Here is a 10,037-nt window from a genome sequence, read left to right as displayed (position 1 = left end):
GCACCCAGAAATAAATACCTACACATCTACAGCCATCTGATCTTTACAAACCTGAGAGAAAGTCAAGAAATGGGGAAAGCGATTCCCTATTTAATAAATGGTGCTGGAAAAATATACAGCCGTGGCAGAAAGCTGAAACTGGATCCTTTCCTTACCCCATACACAAAAAATGACCAAGATGGATTGTAGAATGTTAGACCTAAACCATAAAACCCTAGGGAAACCCTTAGGCACACTATCATTCAGGACATAGGCTGGGCAAGGACTTCATGTCTAAACACCAAAGTTTAAATGGCAACAAAAGCCAAAATTGACAAATGGGATCTATTTAAACTAAAGAGCTTCTTAACATAAAAAAGAAATCCAAATTTCCATCAGAGGGGAATGGACAACCTACAGAATGGGAGAAAATTTTTGCAATCTACTCTGTCTGACAAAGGGCTTAATATCCAGAACCTACAAAAAAACTCAAGCAAATTTACAAGAAAAATCAAAGAACCCTATCAAAAAGTGCATATGAACAGGCATTTCCTCAAAAAGAAGACATTCACAGCCAACAGACACATGAGAAAATGCTCATCATCACTCACCAGGAGAAATGCAAATCAAAGTTCACAATGAGTATCATCATCTCACACCAATTAGAATGGGCAATCATTAAAAATCAGGAATCAACAGGTGCTGGAGAGAGGATGCAGAAATAGGTTCGACTTTACACCTGTTGGTGGGACTGTAAACTGTTCAACCGGCCGTGAAAACAGCATGCATGGCCTCAAGGATCTAGAACTAGAAGTACCATATGACCCAGCCATCCCATTACTGGGCATATATGCAAAGGATATAAATCATGCAGCTAGTAAAAGACATAGCGCACGGTCATTAAAAATCTATGTTCACACAATAGCAAAGATCGACAGACTGGATTAAGAAAAATGTGGCACATATAATAATCATGGAATACCATGCAGCCATAAAAAGGATGAGTTTATGTCCTTGTAGGACATGGATGCAGCTGGAAACCACCATTCCTGCAAACTATCACAAGAACAGAAACCAAACACTGCATGTTCTCACCCGCAGGTGTTGTCAGCCGAGGTCAATGGACACAGGAAAGGAACATCACACATCAGGGCCTATTGGGGAAGGAATAGGGAGGTATATAATAGGAGATATACCCAATGTAAATGACGTGCTCAGACAGCACAATTCAACATGGCACAGGTATACATATGTAGCAAATCTACACGTTATGCACATGTACCCTAGAACTTAAAGTATACTAAAAAATAAATAATAATAAAAAATTAAAAAAAAATGTACTGAGTCTGACATCCATTCATCTCACTACATCGGTTCCACCTTAACTTACTTAGCATTCCTCTCTGTCACTTTTCATGTGATACGTAGACAAAGAGGTAGTGGAATGCAAATAATCACTCATGTTGGGCATTTCACTGAATTTTAAGCTGGTTTCTAAAAATGGCAAATCTGATTGTTATTTCTGAATAAAAGGCCTTATTTTTTTCCATTTGCTTTCATTGTGACATTTCACCGAGAGGCACAAAAATAATATGCAAAGATTCATCAATAATGGGCAATCTTCTTAACTACCCTCCTTTTATAGACCCCCAGGTTAGGAAAAGTCCAGTGACAATGAAAGCATGGCTACTCAATGGGTAAGTGAATTAAAGAAAGGTTGGTATAAAGTACGTGTGTGAGTCTATGGGTGTGAGTGATGCGTGTGTGTGTTGAAGTTGAGAGAAGTGGTAATGATATTGGCACTCAGTGTGGTGGCTGTGGTTGGGGAAAGTTAAATTGACTCTGAAAGACCTAGATTAAAAAGGAAGACCCATATGTATTAAAATCATTCCATAATCTGTACCTCTAATCTTTACCTCTATAACCAGGGCACTTATGTCTAGAATTTTTGCTAATTTTTGCATTTATGTATTTCTTTTCTCCTTTGAAGTTTCATCTGTGTGTGTGGGTGGAGGTGAGGGGGCAAATAAAATTTGTTCTGAACTCTGTAACCTTCTAGCAGAGGAAGAATTCCTCCCAAGAACATTTACTTTTTTAGCTTAGTCCTTTCAAATTTACTGTTAAGTAATCTCACAATAAACAACAGGTATTCATTAGAAAAATATTAATTTAATGTGATTTACTATTTAATTCTGCTAGCTCAGCTACACTTGTCCTGCAGAGCTGCATAATTTATTCAAATGACCTGAAACTTTTTAAAGTAAGTCTACCAGCAGAAAAAGTATTCCCTACTCCCAGGAGAATGAACTTTTTGTGTTGTACTGCTTCCCAGGACTGACATTTATTTGACTCTCAAGCGTATTTACATTGTTGGTTTAACTGGGAGTTCTTTGCTGAATCAATAATATACAGTATTTCTTTCTTCAAGTGGTGTCAATATTATTGCTATTCCTTTTATAAACTTTTTTTGTTAATTCTCTACAGTTACAAAATTTTTCTTTGACTTGTGAAAAAATTTACTCCTAAGAGTATGAAGACGCAGAGTAAATGGCCCTTTAATCTTCTGGGAAATATGTACCTCTTTAAACTTTATTTACGTCAGAACTTACTCTAATGAAGGACAAAAGCTCTAGACAAGATCCCCTGTTCCTTGTGGGTGTTCAAGGCTAGGTCTTCTGGAGACAAGCCTGTAGTTTGTTCTCATAATTTTATAGCTCACCTCCTGGCTGTTTCTTTGCAAGGGGCATAAGAGAGGACAAGAAAAAGAGCAGGGTGAGAATCTGACCCATTATGACCACTTGGGAGGCCCTGGCCTGGAAAATTCCCCTTTATGTGGCAAAAACAAACATTTGAAATGGAGGGAGAAACCAGGTTTAAACAATGAGAGAAAACAGTTTCCATGTCAGCTTTCCTGCTGATAAACATATGTGACCCCTCATTTGTTTCCAAAACATAAGTTTTCTATCATTTTAACAGAGCCTCAGCCTCAACTGAATCTGTCCAGAGCATAGGACACAAATATTTTGAGATTTAGTAAAATGGTGCATACATTTATTAGGGGAATTTTGACTATGTTCAAACTGTTCACCAAAAGAAACTTTAAGATGGTCTATGAAACCTTTGAATCCTACTGTATTTTTCACACAACGATGACTTCTCACTGATCTCATCTGCCTGTGTGCTACAGTATTGACTTCAATATTAATGGAGAAACAGACAAATATCAAAAGTCTTGTGCTTTGTCTCAGGCCATTTGCAATTTTGTTTTCTGTCATCAACACTGACTTCTCCTTCCTTGTTCTGCTGAACTCCATACTTAGGTGCCCAGCTACTTCCTCAGAGCCTGCCCTCATCCTTTACCTGTGGCCTGCAGCATGGACAGGCATGCCCTTACTGCTTATCTGAAAAATACGATCCATAGGAATAACTTGAATCTTTTTGCCCATTTAAAATGTGTTCTAGGTTCTCTGGTTTTCTGTACTAACTACAGAAAGCTTTCTAGTCACAAGTTTCTCCTTCCTATGGTCTCCAATTGGGCAACACAATTAAGAAAAATACTTTTCCCCACATAACAGTTCTTCCAATTCTTTTCCCCTTCTTTGATGATTTTGTGATAGATTATGAATGGTCATCAGTGATTTTCTGTAAATGCTACGTTTCCTTTTTGCCAAGACAAAGAGTGAGATTAAGGGACCATCTAGTGCTTCCTCTTGTGGTATAGAGGCTAAACAGAATGAGTTATGATATTAGTTTCTTTTGATTTAAATGCAAGTGTCTTCATTTAATAGCTGTATGATCGCAGAAAAGTTATTAAACTCTATGAGTCCTAGTTTCCTGATTTGTAAAGTGGGGGCTAAAATGAATAGCTTGTAATAGCACCTACCATATGCTAGGCATGATTTTAGGCACTTTAAACATATTAGCTCATTTAATTTTCCATTAGCTTATTTAAAATTCCTACTCTATGATGTAGGTAATTTATATCATTCTCATTTCTCAGATGAGAAACTGAGACATGGAGAAATAAAGTAACTTGGCCAAGGTCAGAATTAGTAAGTGGTAGAGCTGGGTTTGTAAAGCCAGGTAGTTGGATCCCAGAGGCTATTTACTAACCAGTGTGTTATACTGCCTCTCTATTAAATTATTGATGATAAATAACTCATCACAGTGTTTGGCACATAACATGTATTGTCAGCTAGTATTATCACTACCATCACTTGTTCTTATCTTTCTTCATTTTGTCACTCTTGCTTCTGTTGGATTGGTTGTGTAGTTTATTGCCCCCACTGCCACAAGAAACAGCAGCAACAGTGATCTATGTTGAAATAGTCACCTAATCCTTCTTCACTTTTTGTGCTTTGTATTTAAACTACAAATATGACAGAGACCTATGCAAGGAGGACCAAACCTCTTCTCCATCACGTAAAAATTATATTCCTGCAATCTCCAACCCTCCAGCAAGAAGCCAACAAAAACCGCATAAAGCAAAGGAGAAATTTTAGAAGTTGTAGACTTCAAGTAAAATTGCTACCATTCTTTAATAAACATGGATAAAATTTTCAGAAAGTAATGAAGGTTGTAAAAGATGATGAACAAAGACTTTGCTGCTATAATAAATTTCCTAGTCTCTACTCATTAATTTCTATTAGAATGCCAATATTAGGAAAAAAGAAAGAGAAAATTCTATAAATAATTATTATGTTCTTCTCTTAAAGTAAGCCACTGACTTCAAAATTATCTAACACATTTGTGGAAACTTCATTTTTTTGTTTGAGATTTATTTCAATGAGCTGTTATGATTGGAGACAGTGAGAATTTCAGATTAATGTTTTGCAGACAAAAAAAAAAAAAAAAACCTCTCTGGAAAGCTGGCAAGTGTTCATAAGTCAGCCCTAGAATTATGTAGGTTGAAGGCTCCCAGTGGACAGACCAAACATATAAGAAGGAAACCAGAGATCTGGTGCTATTACGTCCCAGCGTCTGAGAGAACGAGTAAGCACAGAATTCAAAGCATTCTGCAGCCTTAATTTTTAAGGTAAGTATGAACAATTTGTATATAATTTACTTGGAAAGTAGAACATACATTAAATGAAAGTATTTTTTATGGATGAACTTCTGTTTTTCCTGTGTTTTAACACTGTATTTTGTAAAACTCCTGAATTATTTAGCTGCTGTTTCTCTTACAGGAGTGTGTTTAGGCACTAAGCAAGCTGATTTATGATTACTGCTTTAAACTTCAACAACCAGTAAGTCTTCAAGTGGAATTTATTATTGATTCTTTTATGTTAATTTGTTAGGTCAAAAGAAAAAGCTTTAGTCCAAAATAAAAGTTTTGCTCTTTATTAGGAGGTTCTTTGGAGATTATACTTTTAATTGGGTAGTTTATTTGCATGTATTTTGAAACTATCTAAAATAGTGTTTCCTTAGTATGCTTACCTTTAGCTAATGTGTGTTTTTTTGCTTTTAAAATAATGTTTCTAGTGAAAAAAATCACAAGAACCTGAACACTGCAACATTTGAGAGCCACGGCTATTCAGTTTTGTTAAACTGAGAAGAGAGCAAAAGAAAAATGATAAGACTATATCATGATTAATCATTGATGTTCAATTCTCATTTCATTGAGCAATATAAATTACTTCTATTTGAACCTAAAATAGGTTTGACTGTTTTTTTCTTTATCTGCTTTAATTGAAAATGGATTGTTTATATATGAAATAGACCAAAATTAGATATCTATGTCTAAAACTAATATTCTCTATTAAAAGGAGAAGACTTAAAAATAGAAATATATTTCATAACTTCTTAACTATTTTATTATTGTGAAAACAATAGAAAAGTAAAACTAAAGGAATTATTTTTAATTATTAAAGAAAAACCATGATTCCTCATCACAATATGTTCCTTTGGCATATTCTCTTTTAGTTTTTTATATACTTATGTTTTCCTTTGCTTACGTTACTTATGTTTTCCATAGTTGTAGTGATTTGTATGTAATTCGTTACTTAAATAGAGCATTTCTCTATGCAATAGCAGGCAGCAGTGTAGTTTCTAGAAAGTATACAAACAGAGATATATGCTCAAGTGTTTTTTGAAAGATTAACTTTTCTTACCTCTAGGTTTCTTATTTGTTTCACATATTTCCTGCCCTGACTAATCTTTTGAAATATTAATTTTCTTTAAACCTTTCAAAAACATAATAGAAAAGATGGGCAAAAGGTAGTTTTGTTCAGAACTTTCAATCTCTGAAATGATTTACTTTTTTCTACTATTAAGAAAAGTATTTCTCCTTTTTCAAGCGGTAAAATCCATTCTTATTTTACAAGGCATGGCTCTGTTTCATAATGTTTTCTATAATCACTCACTTCTTTTTGCTTTTGACAAACTTTCAAAATGCTAAAGATTCAAGGATGTCCTCAGCTCTGTATGTGTTCTAAGAGTTCTATTTTTTTTCTTCCACAGAAGGCATAAGAACTAGGAGCTGCTGACATTTCAATATGAAGGGCAACTCCACCCTTGCCACTACTAGCAAAAGCATTACTAGCAGTCTTCACTTCGGGCTTGTGACCATCTCTGGCAACAATGAGTCTGCCTTGAACTGTTCACAGAAACCATCAGATAAGCATTTAGATGCAATTCCTATTCTCTACTACATTATATTTGTAATTGGATTTCTGGTCAATATTGTTGTGGTTACACTGTTTTGTTGTCAAAAGGGTCCTAAAAAGGTTTCTAGCATTTACATCTTCAACCTTGCTGTGGCTGACTTACTCCTTTTGGCTACTCTTCCTCTCTGGGCAACCTATTATTCTTATAGATATGACTGGCTCTTCGGACCTGTGATGTGCAAAGTTTTTGGTTCTTTTCTTACTCTGAACATGTTTGCAAGCATTTTTTTTATCACCTGTATGAGTGTTGATAGGTACCAATCCGTTATCTACCCCTTTCTGTCTCAAAGAAGAAATCCCTGGCAAGCATCTTATATAGTTCCCCTTGTTTGGTGTATGGCCTGTTTGTCCTCATTGCCAACATTTTATTTTCGAGATGTCAGAACCATTGAATACTTAGGAGTGAATGCTTGCATTATGGCTTTCCCACCTGAGAAATATGCCCAATGGTCAGCTGGGATTGCCTTAATGAAAAATATCCTTGGTTTTATTATCCCTTTAATATTCATAGCAACATGCTATTTTGGAATTAGAAAACACTTACTGAAGACGAATAGCTATGGGAAGAACAGGATAACCCGAGACCAAGTCCTGAAGATGGCAGCTGCTGTTGTTCTGGCCTTCATCATTTGCTGGCTTCCCTTCCATGTTCTGACCTTCCTGGATGCTCTGGCCTGGATGGGTGTCATTAATAGCTGTGAAGTTATAGCAGTCATTGACCTGGCACTTCCTTTTGCCATCCTCCTGGGATTCACCAACAGCTGCGTTAATCCATTTCTCTATTGTTTTGTTGGAAACCGGTTCCAACAGAAGCTCCGCAGTGTGTTTAGGGCTCCAATTACTTGGCTCCAAGGGAAAAGAGAGAGTATGTCTTGCCGGAAAAGCAGTTCTCTTAGAGAAATGGAGACCTTTGTGTCTTAAACCTGAGAGCAAAATGCATGTAACCAACATGGCTACTTGCTTTGAGGCCCACCAGAATTATTTTAAGTGGTTTTAATTAAATAATACATTTTCCCCTAATCTAATCTTTTCTGAATCTTCTGAAATCAAATGTAACTATGTTTTATCGTCCAGTGACTTTCAGGAGTTGTCCATTGTTTTTCTGATATGTTTGTACAAGATTGTCATTGGTGAGACATATTTACAACCTAGAAGTAACTGGTGATATATCTCAAATTGTAATTAATAATAGATTGTGAATAATGATTTGGGGTTTCAGATTTCTCTTTGAAACATGCTTGTGTTTCTTAGTGGGGTTTTATATCCATTTTTATCAGGATTTCCTCTTGAACCAGGACCAGTCTTTCAACTCATTGCATCATTTACAAGACAACATTGTAAGAGAGATGAGTACTTCTAAGTTGAGTATATTATAATAGATTAATACTGGATTATTCAGGCTTTAGGCATATACTTCTTTAAAAAGGCTATAAATTATATTCCTCTTGCATTTCACTTGAGTGGAAATTTATAGCTAATCTATAATTACATATTGAGTAGGGCTAGAAATATAGATTAAATCATACTCCTATGTTTTAGCTTATTTTTACAGTTATAGAAAGTAAAATGTACTGTAACATAGAATTGCAATCAATGATATTTGTGTGTTCACTAAACTCTGAATAAGCACTTTTTCTTAAAAAAAAATCTTTCTATTCATTTTAATGAATGTTTAAAGGTTGCTATTTTCTCTGATACTTTTTTGAAATCAATAAACACTGTGTATTGTTATAAAATGTAAAGGTCACTTTTTACATCCTTGACTTTTTAGATGTGGTGCTTTGATATACAGGACACTGATTTGATTTTTATTATTAATGCTTTCGTTCTGGGTTGTTTCCTAAAATATCTAGGTGGCTTTAAAAAAAAAAAAACTCTTTAACTTGTAACAAACCCTTAACTGGCATAGGAAATGGTATCCAGAATGGAATTTTGCTACATGGGGTCTGGGTGGGGGGCGAAGAGACCCAGTCAATTACATGTTTGGTACCAAGAAAGGAACCTGTCAGGGCAGTGCAATGTGACTTTGAAAATATACACCATGGGGGTAATTTTACCCTATATCTGTAAACACTATTTGTTTCAGAATCTGTATGATTGTGTAGAGTTGTTTTAAACCAATTGCAGGTCTAGATATCTCCTTCTCAGCACTATTAAAGCTCCTAAATTAGAGGAGTGCCTAAAACTGAGTTACCTAAAGTTTACTTACATTAAAGTATGAATATTAATTTTAGAAATTTGAGACTTCATTCTGTACCAGCCCTGTATAATAACAGGTTATCTAGGACCTTCCTCTGAGGTAGGTCTAAATACTGATCTCTGAGTTGGAACTGATGTTTTGGGTGCTCAGCATCTCTGCCAGGTTCCAGGATTATAGACAAGAATCCTGTCATACCACTTTCTGAAAAAGTCTTAATTTCATGTAATCCTTTTATTTTCAGTAAAAACAAATAACTAAATGTATAACCAACTATGATGTCATGTTTTAAATAATTTTGTAAAACATCTCATATAAATAAAATTTTTAATTGGAAGAAATCCGTGCTTTTTAAAATTTTTTAAAACTACTTCTAAGTATATATTCTTACCTTCACTTGTATTTGTATCCTCCATTTTATCTCTACTGATACTACTTAGTTTCAGCTCTGATTATTACTCACTTGGCTTCTTGCCATACTGTTCAAGTCTTCCTCTCTTGAGTATTCTGCCATAATTTCCCATTAGCTATGAAAGCAAAATCCAACCTTCCTTGAGTCTGGAAGACCTTGTGAGATGTGATTCTTCCTAGTCTTTCTGGACTTTTTCTCTCTGTCACCCTTCTTCAAACCCTATGTTTAAGCACCAAAAACTGACTTAATACTTTTTAAAGCCTAATGCCCTTTCATGCCTCTCTGCTGTTGTTCACACAGCTCTGTCTTCCTAAACACCCCTCCAATAATTCTCACCTCCTCAGGGCTTCACATTCAACTGATGAAAACCTGCTCAACTTTCAACATTCAGCTCATGCTATTTCCTCTACCATAATAATAATTATTATACTAATTATAACACTACACCCCTAGAATTTCCCTTAATGAACAGAATTACTTCTCTAGTTATTGGGATGTTAAGCCTGACTTCTGCTTTTATAGAAGCCCAATGTTGAACCCTGAGTAGTAGCCTCCAAGTGGTTTTTCTTGGGACTAAGAAGAAATGCCAGTTGAGAGGATGGTACAAGAATGTGTGAACTCTTGCTTTAGGAATGTATGTACAAAGGTGTACTTGTCCGCTTTTCTCTTTGAAAATGTAAATTTCGGGTAAACTTCTCAGATAACAAATGAAAATGTTTTTCTTCTCATTTGGCCACTTTTCAAGGTATTATGCAATATCCTTTCCTTTTCATGACCCCACCTT

The 10,037-nt window shown here is 35.3% G+C and overlaps 1 protein-coding gene across 1 annotated transcript; it reads left to right on the top strand.

The window, feature by feature from the left end:
- Window positions 1–4,887: 4,887 nt before the first annotated feature.
- Window positions 4,888–9,196, top strand: AGTR2 (angiotensin II receptor type 2). Its single transcript, XM_003893582.5, has 3 exons — window positions 4,888–5,014; window positions 5,166–5,225; window positions 6,439–9,196. The coding sequence occupies exon 3, from the start codon at window positions 6,474–6,476 to the stop codon at window positions 7,563–7,565; it is 1,092 nt and encodes a 363-aa protein (XP_003893631.2). The 5' UTR covers window positions 4,888–5,014; window positions 5,166–5,225; window positions 6,439–6,473; the 3' UTR covers window positions 7,566–9,196.
- Window positions 9,197–10,037: the final 841 nt, after the last annotated feature.

The sequence above is a fragment of the Papio anubis genome, chromosome X (genome assembly GCF_008728515.1).
Source record: "Papio anubis isolate 15944 chromosome X, Panubis1.0, whole genome shotgun sequence".
Classification (NCBI taxonomy): domain Eukaryota; kingdom Metazoa; phylum Chordata; class Mammalia; order Primates; family Cercopithecidae; genus Papio; species Papio anubis.
Note: the sequence above shows the minus strand (reverse complement) of the source record. Positions and strands in the feature narration are given on the sequence as shown.